Source organism: Conger conger, chromosome 7 (genome assembly GCF_963514075.1).
Source record: "Conger conger chromosome 7, fConCon1.1, whole genome shotgun sequence".
Lineage (NCBI taxonomy): Eukaryota > Metazoa > Chordata > Actinopteri > Anguilliformes > Congridae > Conger > Conger conger.
Window position 1 is genome coordinate 46,953,932 of NC_083766.1, and position 25,735 is coordinate 46,979,666.

General features: G+C 42.0%; 1 protein-coding gene across 2 annotated transcripts in view; it reads left to right on the top strand.

Moving 5' to 3' along the window:
• Window positions 1-415: 415 nt before the first annotated feature.
• The window catches only part of atp2a3 (ATPase sarcoplasmic/endoplasmic reticulum Ca2+ transporting 3), a 71,452-nt gene continuing 46,132 nt past the window's right edge, over window positions 416-25,735 (top strand). Inside the window, exons 1-3 of one of the 2 annotated variants that reach the window (XM_061249980.1) lie at window positions 416-782; window positions 20,134-20,151; window positions 20,928-21,010. In XM_061249980.1, coding sequence (XP_061105964.1) covers window positions 665-782; window positions 20,134-20,151; window positions 20,928-21,010 — 219 coding nt within the window. In that variant the 5' untranslated portion in view covers window positions 416-664. The remainder of the gene's footprint in view (window positions 783-20,133; window positions 20,152-20,927; window positions 21,011-25,735) is intronic. The other variant, XM_061249981.1, reaches the window with a different exon arrangement.

Here is a 25,735-nt window from a genome sequence, read left to right on the forward strand (position 1 = left end):
ATGCCTTTGTTTTCTAGTACATTTTCCACCGTGAACACTTAGTCCTCTCCTCTTTCGCCATGTGCGGATTGGACGCACTTGGCAGTAGTCAAACAGCAGAGCAGGTAGGGTGCATGGTCATAGCAAACGACTTCTCTATGACATAGCTTACTTTGCAGAGTTTGAGATCCTTAAAAACATCAAGCTATTAAAATGTTAAAAAAGACAAACCTATCATCACCACCACTGAAGGTGCGTTGCCTAGAGTAAAATAAAATGTAACACGTCAGTAAAGTTCACATTTTTGTAGTTTGCAAACAATGTGGGAGTTCCCTGGTCATTTATTACTTCAGAAATTTCAGGTAATACGAGCCAATAGGAACGCAGGACGGCGCCAGAACACACTCACTCACAAAAGAGGCGGGTCGCTACACCAAAGCATACCGTCTGATGAAGTGACGGCAAGCTTATCTGTTTGGGCTGCAACTGCCTTGCAATAGGGAACTGGAGGTTGAATCGCTGGCTCGTAGTAGAGGCAGGTGGCACTACGCAGACCCACCTCCACTTGGCAGTCGAACGCACCTTGGTCTTGGTGAAACTTTATTTTATTGCCGATCAGTCTTTAAATTAAATCAGTTAAATAAATACATGTCTGCAATCCTGCTGTTGTAGTATATGCCCCGAGATGGAAAACGCGCACACTAAATCGGCATCAGAAGTTTTGGAAAACTTCGGTGTGAACGAAAACACTGGACTGACACTTGAACAAGTCAAAAACAATTTTGAAAAATATGGACCAAACGGTAAGATGGGATTTTTATACAAATTGCTGTCTTATTTATTGCAGCCTGTATACGGTTACATCGTGTTATGTTATAGTATGGCAATATATCAACGATATGGGTGCATTTTCATGTTAGCATCATTTCGAATGTTTCCAACAGATGCAAGGTTTGTCTCCCGGCGTATAGAAGTTGTTAGCCCCATGTTTCAGGCATGCTAGAGGTTGAACCATGGGAACAGACCTATTTTCCGTATTCCATTATCTGTGGCTGTTTGCTGATAACAGTAGCTAGCCACTAGATTTTGAGCAAGTATTGTTTTTGTTGTGCTTATTTTGTACGAATGGAAAGCACTATACAAATGAAATGCATTTTTTATTAGTAGCCTATGGAAGATCACCTTAACGTACCGTATGCTAAACGAACAGGAGCTCAGAAGGATATAAGATACCACAAGGAAGAATGCTTACTACTGTGGGCAGGCTATTGACGCGAAGGAACTTAGGTTTGTTTTTCGAGTAATAGTACCTGCAGTAATTGAACGACCTTTCAGATTAACCGGAGTTTACGGCTAAATCATAGACACGAAGAAATCATTCTTACCCAGGGTTTTATTTATACCGTCATCCGAGTGTAAGCTATCCCCAGTTTGGTGTCAAATGAACAAATGAAGCCGCGTAAAGTTAATTCCCCTTCTTGGCATTTCAGCCTTTTGCCATTGCTTATCTTCACCATCCCCCAGTTTTGTATGCGGTGTTTAAAATACTTAAAGTCACTTAGCTTATTGTTAACGTTCATGATATCACGGCACTGTCATAGGCTACTATGACTGAATCAATTATGCAAAATTAAAATATTGGTAAGAATAATTGTTATGTATTTCAGGGGCATGTAGTTTACTCTTCGATTATGTAAACTGCTGTGTACAATTTCCCAAAGTTACAGTCTTCGTGTGCTCTGATCAAATCTTGCGAGTTGCACATGTTGCCATGTTCATGTAATATGCTGCCGGTAGACAGGAAAGGCGTCGTGTTCGTCAAAGAATGAGAACAAGGTATTTTGTCGGCTTGAAGCAGCGACGATAGCTGTACTTCAAGATACTGTGCATTGACGGGAAGTGTCGGGTAGTTTGAATTGCTTTGGTGAGGCTACAACATCTGAAGGGTATTTTTTAATCAAAACGTCTGCGAGCTGCTAGCTGGTTAAGCGATATAATGTACAGACCTGCGATCGTGGAATGTACAATTAATCATAGTACACACAAGAATGAAGTGCTTCGACCAGGTGTTGGCACTGTGACATCCATACCATATGAATCGTTTCATTGCTCACGGTTGCTTTGTCATCTTAAATCTTAGACAGTGGCCTGTAAAACTGGAATGCCATTGCAAGCTATAGCTAATGAGTGAACGTAGTGCACTGCAGAGAGAACAACTGGACATGAAAACCTGAATTACCTGTTCTTCACATCTGCAAACAGGGGTAGGTTTAGAGGCTGTGGTACAAGAGTCGTGCCCAAATTAAAACGCAAAACAAAACCAAGGATTAATTGTTTAGGATATTTTGCCTAAATTACATTTTTATTTCATGCTTCAATTTTGTGGCGGCAGTGCAGACATACTAATGCATTGTATTATTTCTGTCAAAATGTAGCCTACTTGCACGGTTATTGCAGATCTCTTGCGCTCATGTAAGCTACAGTAGTCATTTATGGAATTTGTTTTTTGCACTGTTAATAGTACTTTTTAACGCTGCTCAGCAAGTAGTCATTTTTGTGAAGTGTGGGAGTTCAAGCCTCCTCGCAGAAAGACTATTCAGGCCATCTGGTCAAGAAATTATTGATTATTCTCGATCAAACCGTCACTGCGTTTAAATTCCGGGTTTTCGCTATCATCGTGTTAACAACTATGCATGTGGTCCAGTAATCTGTAGATGGGCCCGGCTCAACATTCATATTTTTGGACTGGTGTCACCTATTTGCAAACGGTGCTTGCATATGACGCCAGTCGACGATAGTCTTGCTGCTGTATCTGTCTGTTAGTGTTCGCTCTCACAGACGAGGAGCAGGGCTGAGTCCGTACTGTAGCTTTCAAAACCAGCGTGCTTTCGGGATTTAAGACGGATTCTGTGACAAAATTATGTGTTTTATGTTGGGCAGGTTCATTAAATCTCCTTTCAAATGCAGTGAATAATGAGGAATACGCTGAATTGGTTTTTGTTTGATTTCCCTACTGCTACCATGATCTTTATTCGCCTTGGCATCTACATCGCATTATTTTACAGTTTAACGGAAGATTCTTACAGTTAAACAACAGCTCTTTGAAACGAAACGGAGTCCCCTGGGCCTGCGATGACTTCATGGAAACAAAGATTCTTGCTACAGATAACGTCTCTCGTTTTTAGCTGTAAACTTCCTGCCTGTTTGACAATCAGCCAGTTGCCCTAGGGGATACCCTTCCCTTTTTTGCTGTATTAAATTTGCCTACATAACTCACACTGATATATTCAAATATAATTAGTTTTCCATTAGGTGGTGTGTGTGTGCATGTGTGTTCTTATTTTGATTGTTTGTTTTCACTCAAAAACAAATTTTCATTTTTTTTGCAACTTGTGCGTGTCATTGTGTGCTGCCTAAGGTGTGGGTGGAGAGTGTTCACATTGCAACATAGTGAGTACTTTTTTTCTCAGAGATGGAAATGTGTCCCCATTAGTTAATATGTGGTGAATTGTTTGATACTTTTTTTACAATGTGCTTGTTTAGGATTTTGTGCATGTGTGGATCACCAGTGTGGGCTTTTAAAGGTGCAAAGACAAAAGGCACCCTTTGTGAGATCACCTCCACTGTTGGACATCCCAGCATTCCTTGGGAAGATAAACTGCCTGCCAAGGTTCAGACATAGACATAACATTCCTGTATCAGAATGTGAGTCTTTTATATGGTCTGGCTCCTCTAAACCTGCACCACGTGTTGCTGGGGAAGGAGGCAACTGGAGGAGGATGGAATAAAAAGGGTCTTTTATGAGTATTGGTCAGCGATTGAGTGCTGGACAGTCTCAGGTGCTGGTGGGCTCCAGTCTCTATCAAGCCACCTGTGAAACACAGTGGGCATCTTGGCTCTAATGTAGTGATGGCACTGTTCTGAGGGCTCCCAAATAACACTTTCAACTGAATGGAAATATTTACAGTGGCACATGGTCCACATAATGTATGCTGCAATAAAGAGGTCAAAGTTAAAACTTTCAGGTCCAATTAATATTTGCCAATAAAAAACAGCTAACATAATGGTGGCAATGCTGGCCAACTGTCTGACTGACATGTGGGATCAAGCAAGCATTCAGAATTTGTAGGCCTATGTGGCATTAGCATTTCCTGGTCTTTGCCACCGCCAATGGCATTTCAACATGAGCGTGTTTACAGAGAAGGGGGGAGGGATAAACAGTGTTGTGGTTTGAAGGTGTTTGTTGCTACTATTCCTCTCTTGACCGTTAGAAGTCCAAAATTGCCTATTGTACCTTTAATGAATGTAATGGTTCAGTGTTGGTTTTGTATCTGGGAACCTGCTGTGCCAAACATGTTTTGGTAACTTATACCATCGGAAGGTAAGGTGAGCATGGGGTTAAACTGAGCTTACCGAACAATTGATATCAGAGGGCTGAGAAAGAAGCATAAGAGTGATATTGAATTGGTGAATTTGTACTCTGATAGGCAAAGATCATGTGTAGCCAGGTATTTAAAAGCATACTCCTGTGCAACAATTAAATGGCATTTTTTCATGTGTAAACAATGGATAACTGAAGTGTACTGCTTGCAGTTTTCAATTGTAAGTAGTTCAGCACAGGAACCACTGTTTCAGGAAGCCTCTTTGACGGTGTTCTTTTTGTTCCTGGTCTCAGGTGTGGGAACATTTTAAAGCCCAAACGTTTTTTTTTTGTGTGACCTTTAGGTGGGAGAAGGGGCAGATGTCTACTGCAACACCATCTGGAGTATGTCGCCCTTGCCCACGGCCTGTTTCTCTGGGCTTTTCTCACTCACACCACCTCTTTTACACTTACAGTTAGGGAAGTGGGAGGGGTTTGCATGTCTTTTTTTTTTTTTGCTATTGCTGTAGTACTTTCGAGATGAGTGTGAACAGGAAGTAGGAGATTTCTCTTTCGCAGCTGCATTCAGACTAGCTGCTACATAAAGAATGTTTGTGCTCTCTCTCCAACATGGTGTAACTGTGCGCACCCCCATTGACGCCCGTTAAAAAAGGCCCTTTTGTGTGCCCTTGTTTGCATAAGGCAAAACGGCATCCATTGGTGGCGAGGCTGTAAGTGGTAAGGAACCTGTGATGGGCAAAACAGAAACCAGGTTCTGGGGGATGGAAGAAAATGTCCTCAGTCTCGCGGTTGGGGATACGGTCTTGTTTCAGCGACAGAACGGCTGTGGTGAAATCTCACATAACGTGTGAAACACAAAGGCACATTGAGGCTTTCTCCACCAGCCTACTTTGTAATGCCAGGGCAAAACTGAAGTTTTATTTTAGAACGGAAAGGCTGGGTGTTGGAAAGTTTGCAGTGGTGGGCTAGTGCAGGTCACAGAATGGTGCTGCCAGCCAAATTTAAAATGGGAATGCTTCTGTACCTTTCTGAAATCGAATGGAAATAATAAGTAGATCGTACATATTAGCTTAGGTGTCATTGTAAAACATAATTGCAAGCAATTGGAAATTAGAAGAAAGTTAACATTTGCATTTTCTCAGACAGCAATAATTTAATGTATGCTGATATTAAATGTTTGAGCCCGACTAGCCGTAATTTATGGGTGTCAGGACCCCATCATATTATTAAAGGCTTTTCTCATTTCCAATAGTCTCAGTATTGGAGTTAAACATATAGGGACTGGTTTCACAGACACAGATTGGTATTCAGTCTAGGACTATGCTTAATCTGTGTCTCTGAAACTGGCCCAAGATGATCCAACCTTAGTATAATACAATTATATATGAATGTGTCTTCTTATGAAATAAGACAAGAAGGTTCTGTCAGTACAGATTACCAAAGAGAGAATGAATACGCCTCTTCAGAGAGCTTTTTTTGTTGATTGATGAGCAGTAAGTACACTTATTCTTAATCATGGGGTGATTTGCTTTCTGAAACTTGATGCACACAATCATGCAGCATCTGAACTTGATGCACGCTGTGAAGTCTACATGTTGGTGTTGGCTTAATTCTATTCATGATTTCCTTCTCATGTAGACACACTTCTCGATCCAACCATATATGGCTGAATCGGCATTAGAGCTGGACAATGTATCGTATATCGTCATAGAGATATGACTATGTAAGGTAAACACATCGCAAAAGACTGCTTGAGCAGCAATGCATTTATTTAAATTGATGGTCTGTTAAATTTATTGGCTGCTTATGTGCAATTTCTTCAATAAAAGTATGTTGGAAATAATGTTTTTTTTTATTTTTTTATTCAGCATCAGAGGAGCAATGTGTCCAATGAGTTTGGAGGCATTTGGTTGATCTTGAGCACATGAGACGCTTCTGCATGTTTCAGCCTTAATTCTTACTACTTATATTGCCAGCACCTGTGGCAGCCATACACACCAAAGCCATAACACCCACCATGTTTCACATATAAGAGGGGGGGGGGGTGCTTTGGTTCTTGGGCAGTTACAATTTGCTCTTGCTATCACTCTCATACAAGTCAATATTGGTCTCATTTGTCCACCAGACCTTTTCCCAGAACTGCAGGCTCTATTAGGTGCTTCTTAGCAGACTATAACCTGGCCATCCTGTGTTTGTAGCTGAGTAGTGTTTTGCATCTTGTAGTGTAGTCTTATTTTGTTCTGTTTGTGAAGTCACTTACACAATAACGCCTGCTTCCTGAAGAGTGTTTCTTATCCGTCGGACAGGTGTTTCTTCATTATGGTGAGAATTCTTCGGTCATTAACTGTAGAGGTCGTCCTTGGCCTACCAGTCCATTTGTCATAACTGAGCTCACCAGTGCTCTCTGTCTCTCAATGATGTTCCAAACTGTTTATTTTGGCAAGCCTGTTGTTTGGCCTATTTCTCAGCCTTTTTTATTTTTATTTTTATATTTCTCTGCCTCATAATGGCTTTCATTGGCACAGCTCTGTTGTCATGTTGACATGTCAATAACAGACTCCAAAAACTTAGATCCTAGAATCGAGACTACATCATAGATACTGAAAGCTTTTTTATACCTGCTCCAAGGACGCGATTGGACACACCTGACTAATCAAACACCTATGAAGCCATTTGTTGCCTGAAGTGGGGGGACGATGTATACAAAGGGCTGTAATCCCTACACAGATCACCCGATATGGATGTCAAAACCCTGAAATTAAAGCTAACAGTCAACGCTTTAACCCCATATTTTCATTTCAAATCCAATGTGCTGGAGTACAAAACAGCTGAAATTATGTCACTGTGAAGTAGTAACAGACTGTAGTGTAATTGCATATATGGTTCAGTTGAATTCATATTTCCATATGGATTGTGTATTGCAAATTGATTAGCAGGTATCTGTTAACCCTAGGGGACTTTGTATTGTCATGAGTCTGTCATGTTTATGGAATCCTTGTGCCGTTTTATTTGCGTATTCAGAACATATTCGTTAGATGTGTTGTTTGGCTCTTCACAGACTTCCATATTCAGTTAAAATAATATATTCAAAAGGTTAATTATACCCTGGGGATGTAGATGTTGTTTGAACCTCCCTGATGTGTTTATGCCAGGAGCAGGCTCCCAAAATGCACTTGTAACTGGCCTTTGAGAAGAATGAATGCAAATTTGCAAGGCAATGCCAAGAGTGAGAGATAGGTGGGTATGTCTTCCAATGGAGAGCAGGAAAGGGTTTGCAGGACCAGACAAAACTAAAGTACCACTACACCTGCAAGCCTGTGTCCAATGGCAACTTTAACTCAACTGCTAATTTGCCCTGTCCATGTAATGGCGTATAATTGGGCTATAATCCTCTGAGAAGTAGGCACACGTTTATCTGCATTTTGTCCAAACCTAAGATATAGGCTGGATATTGTCTGCATGCTAAATAAGGGTTTAAAATAATAATTTGACATGAAAGATGAAAGGTAGGCATACAGTATTTGAGCTAGAGGCAGACAGATGATAGGGAATTAAAGTACCATATTGAGGCCTTTTATTAACTACCCCCCCCCCCCCCCCCCCCCGCCCCAGGTAAAGCTGTTTGTGTCCACCCTAAAAGATGATAAATGGCATATGTCAAACATGGATCAAAAGAGTGCGTTTGTTTTCAAATGAGGGAACCAGACAGGTACATATAACAGCTGTAGTGCAGCAGTTAATACTGTTGAACTGTTGTGGAATAATAGCATTGTATGGAAAATGGTCTGTGCAGCATACGTTTTTCAGTTTACTCCATGTGTTGCTGTTTAAAGTAAACATTGTCATAGGGTGGCATTAAGTCTAACCACATATCTACTTCCTTCATCACTTTGAGTTGCACATTTAAGGAAGACAAGACAGAAGACTGTTTTTTTATTTCAAATTCAACTGCCGCTAAACTTGTGACGAAGTAGGTTAATAAACATCCTTTAGTGTGTTAAGCCTTGTATTAAAATTGGTTGATAAGAATTAGATTGTCTAGAGCTATCTGTACCTCACAAATTTGTGTTAAGATAAACAAGCTCAATATGAATAAATGCGGTTGTTTTATTTTAAGCTATACAATATAATAATGTGTGCTGCTACCTAACAATGTGGTATTGCAGTATAATGGTTAGAGAACTGGGCTTGGAACTCAAAAATTGTGCAGCTCAACTGTTGTGTCCTGAGTACTTCACGAGAGTTGCTTCAGAAAAATCTAGATGTATAAAATAAATTAAACTGTAATAGATTTCTAAGTTACTTTTGATAACATACTGTAATGTACTAGAGGCACAATCCATTGAATTGTAATGTACTGTTAAATCAGCATCTCTGGGTCTGCAGACTGCTGGCTGATTTCTTGCAAGTTGCATGCAAAAATAGAACTTCCTCACGAGTGTTTGTGGCTTTTGATCTGAAATCTCGATGCTCTCGGTTCAATAACTTTATCTTGCGGCAACAGGCATTCGTGAACCTCCAATAAGTGAATGGAATGAACGAAAACACTGCAGAAAAAGCGAAAAACAAAAAATTGGTTATTTGAGCTGTGCTTTGTCTTCAACACTAGGATTACAGAAATGTTTTGACATTCAAGCCTTCATGGATGCATAGAAGCACAAGATTCCTCAGATGATTAGTCCATTTCCATTAGTCATTTTCAACTTGACTATTCTGCTTGATTATGCTTTGAGATATCTTAGATCCTGTGTTAGCTTGTCACTTTCTTTGATTCTCACCTCCCACTTTAGAAGGCACCATGTCCTTCTGTTAAGACGTTGAGTCATCTTGAGTCAAGGACTGTGCGTCTTTATTAGTGCTCATAAATTTGTCCTGTTTTCCTTTTGAATTTATTAAACAGGCACTTCTCCCTGATTCCACGGTGGAGCACACATCTAATTGTGCTGGCATGCTGGATACAATAAAATGTTTTGTGTTTGTGCTTTTATCTGCTTTCCTGACCTTCATTCTAACTGATGGAATAATGGCCTTTTTACGTTTATGATTCGAAATAACTTTTGTCTTTGTAGGTCTGCACAATTACTGTTGCCTTTTTATTTGGACTTGCTGGCAAAATGCTTCTGGTTGTCAAGTCTATTTACTTTTTGTCAGATGACGTGGCAAATAATTCAACCGTTTTGTTATTATTGAAACCATTATATTAGCCAACATCTGAAGTGCACTTACTGCACACAGTGCTGGTGGAGAGAGCCATGCCAAAGTCACCTTAGATGGGGTTGCTCAGAGGCAAATATAAAAATATGCATATATGCCAGCAAACCTACCTTCATATGAAGGTCACTTTTGACTTGTATCTCAGTGAAGCACACTGTCAGTACACACACGGTAAGAATGTGTTCGTCCTTGTAACCGAGAATTACCTGAGGCTAGCCACTCCTTTGGGAAGTCAGACATGGGCATGTTTGTGCATGGCAGGACTGTTTTCACTACAGGCTGACACCCTGTAAGCAGCTCTCATAACCACTTAAGAGGCTTGACATAGAAAGAAGTAACAAAAATGTTTTTATATATTGGTTTATGTGCATGGAAACACCAAGAGTGGTATGTTTTTGATTGGACACGTGGGCATATAAGCAGCACGCATTACATTCCTCCCTGGGACCTTTTAAAGTGCTGTACTTGTAAAGGTCACAAATTATTGCTCATTGTGCTTGCTGAGACCCACAGGTCTCTATATCAATAAAACCAGCGTTTCCTTTTTGGCACCACCTCTCTCTATAAAAGACGCTTTTCCAGCGAGTTGGGTTTTGTGGGTATGGGTTTTTTATTTATTTATGTGGAACCTGCCTCTTGATTCCATACGGTCAGAACGCTCTCTGACCAGTGACCACATCTCTGGAACATCCTTTAGCTTCAGGTTACTCCAGACACCAAGTCTAAAGCAGTCAAGTTACAGTATAAGAGCATTATAGGAGACGCGTGCTACTTGTTGCAGGGAAATATTTTTCTCATTTTAAAATTCAAAATGAGTCCAATAAATGTTTTATTCTTGACATTGATAATTATATCCAACAGCATGATTTATGGTGCCGTATGTTCATTTTTTAAGATGCATAAATGCGTGTCTGTCAGTGGGCAATTTATGCACATTACGTTTACTCTTGACCTGTGAACCCTGTCTTCTTGGCACAACATTTACGCTGAATTGAAGGTTAATAGCAGCCTATGTTTCACAATTGAATAATTAAATAAATACATTAAAAATACATGGCAAGGGTTATGGGGAAAAAGTGACAGTGCTTTCGTTATTTTATGCCCTATTTTCCTTTTTTCCTAATTTGGAGTGTCCAAACGTATTTATAGAGTACGTGTGTTGCACTCATTTTGGGAGAGTGTGCAGAAGTTGACCTTCTCTTCCGCAGCTCAGCCACTGCAGTTTGATTTACTCTGCAGCTCTCTAGTACACGTGCGCAGGCGCTGTGATTGAGGAGAACCCTCCACCTGCAGCTTTTGGAGGAGGGGTCGTGTGATGCGGAGGGGGGAAACCCTGCCAACTGATATCCGCTTCACTAGGGCAACTCTATGGCCAGCTATGTGCCCTCTCCACCTGCAGCGCTGCTGGCCACAGTGGCCACTGGCATGGTCAGGGCTCTACTGCCAGAACTCGGGGCACATCGCAACAAGCTGAGGTGGAAAGTCAGAAAGTACAGGTCCTGCCATGTGTTTCTTCCCACTCATGAACTCAGCCAGCTGACTTCATGGTTCAAGTTCTAATGAGCAAACCTTGCTGATGGGAAGAACATACTGGCCAGGACTTACTTTCTCAATGTGAATTTTCCAGCTCTGACTACAAGGAATGTCAGTATTTTAGCCGGATGATCAACCTCACAATCCCCTGTCAAGTTTGTTTTATGTGATGAAAAAAGGTTATGTACTCCTGCGGCATTTGCCATGTAATGCTCCCTCATTGCGATGCTAGACAGTATACCATACTATCTAGCTACCAAAATAACCTTATTTACAGCACCACATATACACAGAGGTGACTGATAGAGAACCAACATAAAGTGTCTTCGTAAGGTTTTGGGCCAACACCAGCCACCAGAATAGCTTCACAGAGCACTGACACAGATTCTAGTCTCTGGTAGAACTCTACTGGAGGGATGGAACACCATTCTTCAAAAAGATATTGCCTCTTGGTGTTTTGATGATGGAGTTGGAGAGCACCATCTAATACATTGGTCCAAAATCTCCCATATGTGTTGATTTAGGTTGAGATCTGGTCACTGTGGCCAAAGCATGTGATTCACATCATTTTTATACTCAATCTATTCAGTGACCACTCGTGCCCTGTGGATGGGGACATTGTCATCCTGGAAGAGATAGATGGAACTCCTGTTAGGATAGAAATGTTTCATCATAGGATAAAGGTCATCACTCAGAATAACTTTGTATTGATTTGCAGTGATCCTTCCCTCAAGGGGGACAAGTGGGCGCAAACCATGCCAGGAAAATGTCCGCCACAGCATAACAGAGCCACCGGACCGCTCCCTTGGTTTACACCGCACATGCACTTGCCCACTTTTTGAGAATATGGTGAAGGATGAGTAATCTCACAATATCACTTTTTTCCACATTTCTGTGCATTCGTTTTTGGGGTTATACATTGCAACCGTAATATAATATCCCTCTCTATGTGGTTGTCCTGTATTGACATTCTCAGTCACCTGAGGAAGAGTTGCTCTTCAGTTTGTCACACTAATGCACGAGCATCATGGTCATTCAGTTTGTGTTTTTAACCTCAATTTCCGACCCCACTTTAGTTAGTATTGAAACACTAGCCACTTGAGCAGTCCTCGTGACTGAAGCTCCTGCCATCCATGCTCCAATAATGAAACCTCTTTCAAAGTCACTTAGGTCTTTTCCTCTTGCCATCTGGATCCAAAATCGAGGTGAACTGGGCCGGCCCAGTATTTTTATACATGCCACAGGGCCTGATAGGATTTGTATTGCTGAATTGTATCATGCAGTACACCTATATGGAAGTATCTGCATTCATTATGTTTCTCCACTCATTTATTCAGGTCTTTCCTTGTCTGTCGGGCTTTCCTTTTCACCTGTCTGTATTTCATGAGCTAAGGAGATGTTGCTATCATCCCTGGTTTTATATAGGCATGCACCTAAATACCTGAAATGGTCTACTTTTTAAATTATACATTTTCATCAAAGGCTGCAGCAGATGTACTTTGGAGATTATGTTTGGACTATTGTTTGGCAATAGTCTCCTGGCAGCTCTGCAGTGCCAGATTGACACTGCTAATTGAGTGGTTAAAGTGGTGCTCCCTTTTTAATAATGGGGAACAGCTGGCTAGGACCACAGTTGCAGCTGAGGCCCGCTCTCTTCTCCTGGTCCTTGTCCCTGCACGTCTGGCCCCAGCACCCCCTCCAGAATCAGGGGGCCGTGAATCATGATTTTTCTCATTTGCATGAACGAAAGTAACAAGTTGAGAGAAAGTGGCAAGCTCTTGTCGTTTGTAGGACCAGAGGGATGTGATTGAATCTTTCGTTAGTGAGTCATTGTACTCTTGGAGCAGAGGGCCGGGAACGCAATCTATTTCTCAGACTAGATTTGCCCTCTAGGGCAAGATAGCCCACCATGATTGGTAGAGTAGGAGGTTGAGGATGTTCTTATCAATTTAAACAATTCACCAGTGTCATGTTTTTTTTTTTGCTTGCAGTTGAACTGTACCTTTGAGGGCATCAGAGGTAGAGTGAATGCATATATCCTGGCAGTGTTTTTTTAGGAAGCAGCAACACTTCAAAAAGCAAAAAAATAAGTCAGTCTTAGTCTCATATTTAGACTTAATTTTATTTCTATTACCTTTTTGCTAAAAGCGACAAAAAAACTGTCAATGCGGTCAGAAAGTTTGACTTCATTTCAAGATTTGCCAATGGGGTGAGACAATTTAACTTGTCAAGCAAACAGTAACTTACAACAAGCTAATATCTTCTATTTCAGAGAGAAAAATAAGAATTTAAGTCTAAGATTAAAAGCGCTTGTTAAGACAGCCATTTTTTGCAATGAAGTCAGTCATATCATTGGTGTCTGTGAGCCAGGCCTTGCTCGGGGAATGGTATTGCGTCAGTGCAGCATGACGTGTCGTTTACATTCAACGACGGTTGTGTTCACCTGTTTCTGTCAATTTAGATCATAACGTTTTTCCATGGACCGTTTTGTGTCTCATTAATAAATCAGTTTGCCAGAGGGCGAGATAAATCTCGATGCCTGCTCCCAGTTCATTTCCATATTCATGTGCAAATTGATAAGGTGATGCGGTGGTGAGTCTGTACTCTCGAAAAAAAGGAAAAACTCTGCTCTGGAGATCTTGAAATCTGCTGCAGTGCACCAACAATGCCCCTCCACTGCTGGCCCTACATGTTCTTTAATCTCCATCCTCAATGTCAAGAGAGAATTAGCCATCTTTTCTCAATAAGCTTGCTGAGTTTAGTTTTGCCACACTGCAGAGAAGATTACCACTCAGTCTGGTGATTGATTTGAAAGGAGCCCCCTCTGGAACAATCCCATAATGCTTAGTTTTATGAATTGTTATTTATCCTTTAAGCCAGTGCCTATCCCACCCTTCTCCCTCCCTGCCAACTGCTGTTATGGACTGCTGAAGTTGAGTGGGGTTTACAGCTCTCTTAAACAATAAATTATCTTAGTAATGTGGAGAGAAACTTGGTCCAGTTGTACATCACCCATGGTCCCATGGTTTAAAGGTGCTGCTTCAGAGCCTAGTCTAGCTTGTTGGTTATATTGGTTATATGCTATTACAGTCCAGTCCATTCTGTGGATTCAAACAAAAGTGCTTGTTCCCAAAGCAGTACTGAGATTTGACAGGAAGCAACTCCCAGCAATTTGTTTATATGCTCTGTATTGTTGTATTGGTAAGGCCAGTTATAACAGGAAGTTCATAACATAAAGGAGTGTGTACTGTATTTTTGTTTTTGGTGTTCCATATTGCTGCATTAATATATACTCATATATACACTGTTACCACTTTATTAGGTATTTATTTGGCCTTTTTTTTACTTCTTCGTCTTCTGCTGTTCAGAGATGCTCTTTTGTGTGGTTATTTGAGTTACTGCTGCCTTCCTGAACAAGTTTGGCCATTTTCCTGTGACCTCACCCTTTAACAAGGTTTCTTAGGTGCTTGTATGCATTGTGTTGCCACCATCTGACTAGATTAGCATTAACAAGCTGGTGGACGGGTCTAGCTGATAAAGTGGTAATTTGTGTAAAACCCCCCAAACCTACGATTCTGGGAACTGCAGTGCGTATTTGTATGTCTTTCCATAGCCTGAGATTCCTGCAGATTTTCCAGAATATTTAAATAGTTTTTCGCCAATCTTGGAGATGCATTTTTGTGTTGTTGGTGTCTCTGTCGGGGAGTTGCTGAAATAATCTGTGTTGACTGAAGAGGTAACCTCGCCTTGTGAGACTGTGGTTAAAGTGCTCCGAGAGAGGCATGGTTTCAATTATTCCTCAGCTAGTGTGCTAAAATAACTCTGGTGTAACTCTTTGATTTGCCAAGCCTCAGTGACAAAGGCCTGTGCTGATATTTAACGAATGCTAGATCTTTTATGCCCTTCTGCAATACATAACTGTTACGTAACAGTTATTTTGGGGAATTTTAGCACTCTCGTAATAGACATTGGCCACATAAACAAGTGAACATTGTTTCCTATGGTGTCTGCTAATAGTAGCCATGGAAACCTTGTCGAAAGCCTTAATATTGATGGTATGGAAGAGGCAGTGTCTTGTGCCAGTGTTTTTCATATTAATGTTTTGGTCCCCTTTGCCTGTTTGCCTGAATACTGTAGTTAGTGTAGCTTGGGGGTGGGAGGAGGTGGGTGGGGGTGGGGGTGGGGGTGGAGGGGGGGGTACAGGCAGGGAGTTGTAATCCAAGAGGACAGGGGCCTTGACACCACAGAAGTAGGGGGCTGGATGTGAGTTCATCTACCTCCTGGACGTTGAAGACTACACCGACAGATGACAGACCTTCTTCCTTTCTCCCCCTCATACTTACTAGGCCTGGACATAAACCCTCTGTTGTTGGCAACGGTATCCAGGAAGTGTTCCTCCTCTGGCTGGTGTGTAAACAGGCCGGCTCTTGTTTTCCTTGTGTGTGCACAGAGAGAGAGAGAGCTTGGGCAGAGAGAGAGAGAAGAAGGCGTGGTGAAGTCAGTATTTTGGAATGCGCCTAGGCTGGATTGGGCTGACACAACCCAGATGACTACGAGGGAATCCTTGGCTCAGGGCATCTGGGGGAACCCCGTTCAACCACCCCTCCACCCCCCCTCCCCTGCCCCCCCCCTTCCAGCGAGACTGCCTGTTGTCTCCAGCCCTGGGAGCTGCAGCCAGCATGTCTGCAATAAAAAAGCAATACTAATGGCAGGGGGTTAATAGGGGAAAGGCCTTATGTCAGACTCAGGAAGGCTTGCTTTTTTCTCATTGCCATTTCAGGGATATTTCTGGTAGGCAAAAAAAGATGGGGATTTAGGTCTGCCTGTACTCTAAGTCATCAATATTTACCTCCAGGTTCAGCCCACTGAAGACTAATTTTAGATTTAAAATGTTACTGGCTAGTGTTCCTTTTTTTTTTTTTTTTTTTTAAAGGAAGGCTTGTTAAGGGAAATGTTTTTTTGACATTTTACTGCATTGCTCTAGTGTAGGTTGCTATCTATGTTTCTTCATCGCAGATGTTTCTCCATCTACTCTCAACGAGCAATTTATTAGGAATATTACCAAATCAGCCAATTGTGTGGCAGCAGTGCAATGCATAAAAGCATGCAGATACAGCTCAGGAGCTTCAGTTAATGTTCACATCAACCATCAGGATGGTGAAAAAATGTGATCTAAGTGACTTTGACCATGGTATGATTGTTGGTGCTAGACAGGATGGTTTGCATATCTCAGGAACTACTGATCTCCTGGGATTTTCGAACACAACAGTTTTTAGAGTTTGCAGAGAATGGTGCGAAAAACAAAAAACATCCAGTGAGCAGAAGTTTTGTGGGCAGAAATGCCTTGCTAATGAGAGAGGTCAGAGGAGAATGGCCAAACTGGTCAAAGCTCACAGGAAGGTGACAGTAACCCAAATAACCGCACATTGCAACAGTAGGATGCAGAACAGCATTTCTGAACACACAACCTATCAAACCTCTAAGTGGATAGGCTACAGCAGCAGAAGACTTAATAAGTCTAAAAAAGACCTCCTAATGTGCTCACTGAGTGTGTATATATGGAGAGAAAAGAGATGAGGCAGTATACATAAATAAAAATTCTCAGTATACGTCAAAGCACAGTTTATTTATGCTGCGTAGGAACGTGAAGATTTTCCATATTTAGGCCAACTTTTTGTAGCAGGACTTTCTTGTATTTTTTCTGTGAACCTGATTTTTTTTGGAGTCATTTGACCAGCAAAAACTTTGCTAATTTGTGGAAATGGTCAAAAGTCCTTTCTTATTTATTCATTTGTTTGCCAATGTGTTCGTACAGTTAATTATAACCTCCATGTAATTGCCCTCTTTCTTGACATTAAATTATGTTTCCACTTCATGTGCCTGTTGCTAGTGCTGGCAGCGCACTTTGTTTTCGGAATGATTTTCAGGCATATGCTGGTGGCTCAAACACTTCCCAGCCTTAGTTTTTAGCCACATGTGATGACAGTATAATAGTGGACTCGGGTTGCTTGAAACCAACAGACTGGGGTAAGAAGGGCATGGGAAGAAATTTCCCTGGGGTTAAGACTGTTAAAAAGGATCCATATTCCAGGAGGACAGAACTCTAAACATCAGGTTCTCCTTGGATTCTTGAAAGTTTTCCACAGGTTTCCGGAAGCACGGAAATTGACTTTGGCTAAATGTGAGCTTGTCAAATGTACTTGTTTGAAAGAGAAGGAAATGCAGTCTTACCTCCATTAAAGTTGTATTCTTCGCATGTAAGATCAAATGAGTTTGGAATTCCCCACTGCCACTTCTATCTACTGATTAAAGATATTTGATTCAAGATATGATAATGCAAATTAAATCTCTTGTTTATTATTAATGGTAGCATGACTGAGTGGTTCTTATCTTTTACACTATACTACCTCATTCGGTTCTGTCACAGTGGCCATTTCCATTCAATTTGTTTTACAGTAAAGAGAAGAGCCTAGTTTCTGATTTCAGCTTTTCTTATTTGTGCTGCTGTATGAGGTCAGACATTGAAGTCTTGTCTCTACAGTAGAACAAGTATTGTAAGTGTATTATTTTAAATGTTAAAGGCGTACTATTGATTGTTTAGCCTAGCTGTGGTCCTGTGTCTCCTAATTTTCCATGTTATGTGATATATACAAATTTTAAGAATTATTTTTCAATATTTAATTAAAAGTATATTAAAAAGTTTAAAGTATATATAATATGCATTATTTGGGAGAATGTTAACACATTGGAAACATAAGTGACTAAAGGAAAGAAATGTTTTGCCAAAACCGGGACACAGAAGTCTGCTAAACCTTGTTTTATACTGAACACAGGGGCAGAACAAAAGTCAAATTACTGAGGGGGAAATGTCTAATGAAGTTAAAAGGGCTTTGGGGGAAAAAAGTACCTTTTGTCCTCGACTTTTGTTATGGCACCTCTGCTATAACCTTCTAAAGGTATGCGTTTTGACATTTTCGATTCACAGCACGAGACTTACTTGTTGGTAATTGGCCCCATTTGCCCGTAAGGCGGAGAATTCCTGCTCACTTTTCTTGATCGATAGTACCTGTAGCATAAGGTTATTGTTTTTGGATCCCAAAAGCACAAATCTGGGCCGAATTCAGAGCCAGGAGTGAGGGCAAGTGCCTCATTGTCATGCCGGCCATGGTTTTTCATCTCCGCCCGTCCAGTGGAAATTATTTTGGAACATATATTTGAAGTAGAACAGTAAGCATTGCCTGGTGGAGCGGCACGCTTTGTGATTAACCTTCCAGAAAAGTCCGTCACAGTGCCGTCGGCTCGCTGGCTCTGTGTGTGGGTGCTGGGAATGTAAATGAGCCCTGGCTTGTGGAGAGTTGCGTGATACTGTGGATCGGCAGGGTTGCCAGATGCAGTTTTTTTCCCTGCTTGCCTTCTCTGCGCGACCCGGCTCCTTCCCACTCTCCACATGCTACCCTCGCCCACACGGCCTCTCCAGCTCTGCTGAGGCTCGCTCATATACTATGGGCCTGCTAGCTTCTCTGGTGCTGCTGCTGGGCATATGGGTGGTGTGAGTGTGTATACGCACGCGCGTGTGTGTGTGTGTGTGTGTGTGTATGCATTTTGTGCATGTACATGTGCGTGTGAATGCTTGCGTGAGTGTGTACATATGTGTGTCTGTGTTTGTGTTTGTGTGTATATTTGTGTGCATGTACATATATGTGTTTGTGTGTGTAGACATGTGTATTTGCATTTGTGCATGTGCATGCTTGCGTGAGTGTGTGTATGCGTATTTGTGTTTTTGCATTTCTGGACGTGTGCATTTGCGTGTGTGCTTGTGTGAGTGTGTATACATATGTTTGTCTGTGTTTGTGTGTGTGCATTTGTGGGCGTGTGCGTATGTGTGTGTGTCTGGGCGTGCATGCTTGCTTGAGCATGTGCATCTTCAGATATCCATCTAAGCCCATGCCCCAAAATCCGGAGGCCACCATCCGGCCTGTGTTTGTGGACAGATTTCATATGAATTTAGAGCTGGCGCCCTGACATTTATCAAGGAAACGTGGCATTAATATCAAATTCCATGTCAAGGGAGGGGGCGGTTTGGACTAATGACTTCCTTTGAACTTCTTCCCCTTTTGCTCTGAATCGGGCCCTTTCCCTCCGAGGTTATTTGTGGCGTCATGTCACCAGCACGATGGCGGCTCCCTGCTTCCCGAGAGAAAGAGCGGCGCATGTTTATCGCTTGTCACAGGCAGAGGGGACGGGCGGAAGGAAGTGGGGCGAACGCGCGATTGCATATCGGAGGGTTCCCGGTGGCACATGTCTTGTCTTTGCAGAGCTGGCAGAGCTGGCTGGCTGCATTCAGGCTGCTGCACCAGCACTGGGCCAGGACGTCGACGCGGGGGGTGGCGAGGTGGGCGTTCGACGGCTGATGAAAGAGCCAGCGGAACTGACACAACTGTGCAGTTGTACCCCTCAAACCACAGTAGCAGTACCCCTCAGTACTGCTAAGAGGGTACCTTAGCAGTACCCCCTAAGACCCCCCCAATACTCCTTGTGCTGTCTGACTGCCCTGCAGAAGCTGGTGTGTGTGGTTTTTGGGGGCTGGTATTTGAAGAACTCAATTATGTTTTAGCGTTGCAGCTGCTTGTTCGTCGAGACGTATGCCCTGCTGTCCACCGCATCACTTTTCCTTCGCTTCTTACGTGTTGAAATACAATGAGAACATAATGCATAGTGACATGGAGTGAGAGAACCATAGGTTATAAATATCGCTATGCATTGAACCCATAACTTGGAGCCCCATAAATTATGTTGCGCCACAAGCTTGAGGTATGGAGTCTTCCTGCCTTGGCTATTCATTTAGTGATAAAAGCTGATATATTTCACTTGCTGCATTGTCTGTTGCTAAGAGCGGGTGACTCTGTTACTGTCCTTTGCGAGTTGGCTGTTAACGCCTGTTAATGTTAATCACTATTTTTATTTCCTTTCTCTTTTATTCTCACCTTGCACCGCTGTGGACTGCCTCCCTGTGACAATGCCAACAGAGCTGCCTGCAGAGGAAGGTAACTATTGATCTTTCCGGCTTATCACTGTCTGTTTTATAAGCTTTTGTTCACAGCCAAATTGAGATTCTCACACCGCACAGTAATATATCCTGTAGGTGAACAGGCCTGATGCAGCTCTGGGCTGCCAGTACCTGTCCTGATGTTAAATATATGAGGGTCTGGGGATGGGGATATGGAGGAGGGCGACCTCAATCATATCTTCAGGAATGAGGAGTGACAACCTGGCCCACTCCCTTCAGGATCTCTGAAAAAATGGTCTGTGTGACTAAAATTACTAGACTGTTAGCCATTTGTGATTTTTGATGGCAGTCGTCCTTATGCCATGTGTTTTGCATGTTTGTATTTAATTTGTGGGTGGGGTGTTTCAGACATTGAATGTGACAAAAAAGCATCTCAGGGAACAATCTTTATTACGGGTTGCATCTCACCAGCAAGTGCGAGCTCATATATCACATCATATACAGTATATATCGCCCACCCATAGCGGAGAGTGTGTTTTATGGATAGTGTTTGGTCCAGTTCAGCTTGGAATGGTTTTATTTGAATCAGCTTGGCTGGAATCTAAACCGTCCAGGTGTCAGGCAATGCGACTGGTTTCCATGCATGAATTGCATCTTTAGGGGTTCTTTAGGAGCAGGCAACATTCATAGCCCCATGTGTATATCTGTACCTGTGAATAATGTGGAATATAATTTTGCATCCCACACTGAGGAAGTTGAGCAGTGGGTTAGGGGTTGCCAAGGTTACTGTACTATCTCCCCCCTGCCTTGTAGGAAAGTCCTTGTGGGAGCTGGTGGCGGAGCAGTTTGAAGACCTCCTGGTGAGGATCCTGCTCCTGGCTGCCTGCGTCTCTTTTGTAAGTATCACCTCTCTGCATCACCCACTCCAGATGATCCCATTGGTCCAAGGATCTTGGGGGGTCTTGTTTTGTTGTCTCTTTTCAAAACTCTCAGGTCATACAGTATAACACTTGAAATGAGCAGCGAAAGTGCATCATATGATTGGTCTACACCAGGGGTCACCCACCCTGTTCCTGGAGGTCCTGTTGGTTTTCACTCCAACCTCAGCAAAGCACACCTCATTCCACTAAAGATCCTGTTGAGCTACTAATTAGTAGAATCAGATGTGCCAAATTTGAGTTGCAATGAAAACCTAGATCCGCAGGAACAGTGTTGGTGACCTACATAGTGTATAGTCTGTTCAGTCCAGACATTGTCCATTGTCAGAATAGACTTTCATCTTTAAGGACTCATGAGAGCTTTGAGAAATATTGTTATTGTGAAAGACTTAGAGTGTGTCATCACCAATGGATCACTAATGATGATGGTACACCCATACAGTTGAAATGGTACAGTTATTGTTGATTCCCTAACCATGGAGGTTTACATTGGAGGTAGCCACAACAGGCTTGTGCAGCACGTCCACCATCAGGCTCTGAATATGCTAAAAACCTGACCGTATCCTGTTTGTACCTACCTAATAATGGTACGTACCATGCGGTGGTATGCATATTTGTTACACGTCTTGCTTAGCTTTGAGAAGAAGACTAGGACTTTGCCTCACCTTGCAGAACGGAGCAGTAATGTCGGAGGCATACCTTATTGCAACAGAGTCCCAAATCCTTTGATCGATTTTCTACATGGCGTGTTATTTTGTGCGGCGTGCCAACGACGGTCTCTGACAGCTGTGAGGAGTCTTGCCTGTATTAGCGAGTGAGGGCAGGATCAGGCAGGCGAAACGGCGGGCTAGCGTCGCTCCGGGGGTCTGCCACTGAGCTCTTCCTCTTCTTATTACTTTGGAAATCATGTCTGCCTCCATCACCATTAGGGGAGAAACCCTACAGCCGCAGTGAGCCAACTCGCGTTGCACCGTGGAAAGGTGTTGTGATGAATATGAATGCTGGGAATTCTCCACCTAATTGCACATCATTTTCTCATCTGCGAGATGCGTCTGAAATTATAAATTTCTATTTCCATTCCATATCTTTGTGCCGTTTCGAGAAAGTTGGGGAATTATCAAATGGTTTATAATACAAACCGCATTATGTTTTATTCAGCAGTTTAATTCAGTGTTGTCCAACCTTATCCTAAAAGGGCTAGTGCGGGTGCAGGTTTCTGTTTTAGCCCAGCACTGCAGCACCTGATTTAACTGATAAACTAATTCTGGTCTTCAATCAGTACCTCGATAAGTCTAATCAGGTGTCTTAGTGCAGCAACAAAAACCTGCACCCGAAATGGCCCTTTTTGGATAAGAGTGGACACCCCGGGTTTAATTACAATATGAGCCGCTTTGTTTGATAATTGTTTTGGACTGAACAAGGGATTGGGCATAGACAACAGCCAGGCTGGTGAGATAAAAACAATTTGGATGTGTGTGCGGATTTTGGACTGTAGGTGTGCCACCTCCAGTTGTTGTTTACAATGCTGGGTGGAAAACCCAGTGGAACAACACACAGTGGTCCAAATTATGACTGTCTCTCAGTGTTTCCTATATTACATCAGAATGGTATCACAAAATGGCAGCCCATCTCAGGAACATGCAAAAGAAAAAAGAAAAAAAAATACGTTCCTCTAAAACTTCTCACCACTAGAATTAGCTTCCTGGCACATTATCAGGCTAAGGGTGCAGGGATCCATAGATCAATCTGTCTGGTGTCACTGAGGCAACTGTTTGCACCTGTGTGAGGTGACAGGAATCCTGCAGGGTTCGTCGTGTCAGGACTGATCCCGTTTCTGTTTACTGGGAAAACCCTTTGATTTAAACGTCAGGGAACCCCGGACCCCCCAGGCAGTTTCTGAAGGTCACTGGAGGCAAGTGAAAGCAATGTGCCCAGATTGTGCAGAGCCAATGCCCTGAACTCATTTGTTTGCATTTGGAATAAATTTGAATTGATGATTTTGGCTTCACTTGTTTTTGCATGTTAAGGGACAGAATCAGATATAACGACAGATATCATTCTCTGCCCTGCATAGACATGTTTAATATGACAATGGGGAGTGGACTATACTAATCAGATTAAAAAATTGACTTGCAGATCACATAGCTTGAAGGAGATTATGCGATAAGATAATATGTGCAGGGCCTGAGAATGTTGAGACGGTTAAACTGAAAACTGGTGTAATCTGGTTTGAATTGCTTAAGGGTGTATTTGCGAAATTGACAGATTTATTCATAAAATATGTAAACTGCATTGAGAAGCCCTGTATTACTGCTTAGTTTGATTAAAATGAGCAAAATATGTTTAGAAAAGAATATTTGGTCTCCTGGGTGAAAGAAACCAATCAACAGTTCATGCAAGATTCTCAGAAATCTGGTCCTGCCACACTGACATAGATTAGTTCTGCCAACGCAATACTCCTCCTGTGCACAGCTCAGAATTTGTGTACTTCTGGCATAATTAATGTACTTCTAGCATTTAGATATGTGGTTTGGTGTTCATTTCTCTGGTGACTGCGAGTAGTGTCTGTGGTTTTTGAGAGTCCCATACTTACTTACACTTTGTGTACACATTGAAACTTTGAAATAGTGTAGGAAATTAAAATGGATTTACAGTAGAAAGGAGTGGGCTTTCAAATCTATCACAATCTTTCCTGGCGCTTTTGTGAGTGGGAGATGCATGTGCTGTTAATTACTTTGTTGTTGATTTAAGCAATCCTACTGATTGTATGAGAAGCATAATGTTCTGTGGTTGGTTCATACAAGTAAAAGGTTGAGCATATGGTGGTTTCAGCCATTTTTTGAAGACTCACTTTCCCATCAACCTACACTGAGAATATGTTATACGTATGTATGTATGTTATATACATTCATCCACCTTTTAAATATATTCGTAGCAAACACGCAGTTGAAATAAAATGCTTTGTTAATGCAGACTTTCAGATTTAATTTGAGGGTGTTTACATCCATATTAGGTGAACCGTGTAGGAATTGAAGCCCTTTTTATACATCCTTGTCTGCACTTCAACTGCTTAGTGATCATTTTATGTAAGCTTTTTGTTGCAGATTTAATTACCAGGTGGTGGCAAGACCATTGTACCTGTAGTCCTGAACAAAGAACTGGTTCAGTACATCTGCAGCTATATGAATAGATAACGACGATGTCAAATATAATTTGCCCTGTTAACTTTTTAGCCATTGTCTGAACTGTATAACTGTGTATCTGACCGCTGTTTAAGCCGACCGTTATATGCAATTGTGTGATGACAATTGGAAAGAATAGACCGGAATCACATCCATTCTCCTAATCACATCCTCTGATCATCCTCCTGGAAGACCCTGTAACGGCCCCTAAATTATGTCTTCTGTCCACAAATGAATGAGTTAGGCTAGAGCCTGTCCCAGGATGCAATGGGTGGGAGGAAGGAATACATCCAGGTCACCAATCCATTGCAGGGCCCACACACCTTTCACTCACACGTTACATATCTTGGGGCAGTTTAGAGTCTCCGATTAGCTTGCTGCGTGTCTTTGGTCTGTGCGAGGAAACTGGCGGAAACCAACATGGACAAACTCCTAACTTCACACAGAAATGCCCCTGGCCAGGATCCTAACTCAATACCTTCTTGGAGTGAGGCGACCCTGCTCTTCAATGCACCATGCCGCCCGTCTGACAAATCGTAGTATCTAAAAAAAAAAAAAAAAAAAACCCCTTTGACTCTCCTTTGAAGATAATGAAAATGGATGTTTAAAAGACTAAACACACGAAAGCAAATTAACAAAAGGGACATGCATCTTGAAATTGTTTCTGAAATTCAAATTCTAAGAGCACATAGTTTATTAGCTCATTTTAATGTGTGTGGAATACTAAGGTGTTCTATTTTTTCAAAATGGTGGAAAAGGAAAGTTTCTGAGAGTGATATCAGCCTTCTATTCTCAACACTGGAAGACAGAGTGCATTGCTCTTCATCTATATTATTTGCCCCACCTTGAACACTCATGTGAAAGAGATGTGCAGCACAAAAGCTGCTAATAATGAAATATTGATCCATTTTAGCCACTACAAGCCACAATGGTCAATAGTCTGCTTGCATGCTTGCTTGAATTCTGTTTAACTTGTTTTGCTTCTGATTCTCCACATGAGACATTGTAAGTGCAGGTGTAAGCCTCATGTATAGGCACCACTTTTCCTCAGCGAAACAGTCAGAATGTTAATTGTTCCCTAGCCTTGTCTTGCCAGGCCGGCTCATAAAAGCATTGGGGGCAAGATATTTTAGTTTTGCTGACTGATAACCAACTGGTTTTTCAACCACTCATGCAGTGACTGTACATTTCCTGTAATGTATTCTGTCAGTGTTGAATGGTACCATATGACACAGTCTTGCTCTCACTGCATTGTGGGAGATGACTCAAAAGATTACAAGAGAAGAAGACTACTTTTGATGCTTTGATAAGGTCATGGGGAAAATATTTAATACTTTTTCTGCTGTAGCCTTTATCAGAAGATCCAGGTCTAACAGTAGGATTGAGGTCTAATGTTGCAAAAATGCAATGCTGGGTTGTACTGAGATCGCACTGATTAATTGCACGTGTAAGCTATTCAGCATTTTGCATTGATTAGCACACCCAGTGTGCCACCCAGGTG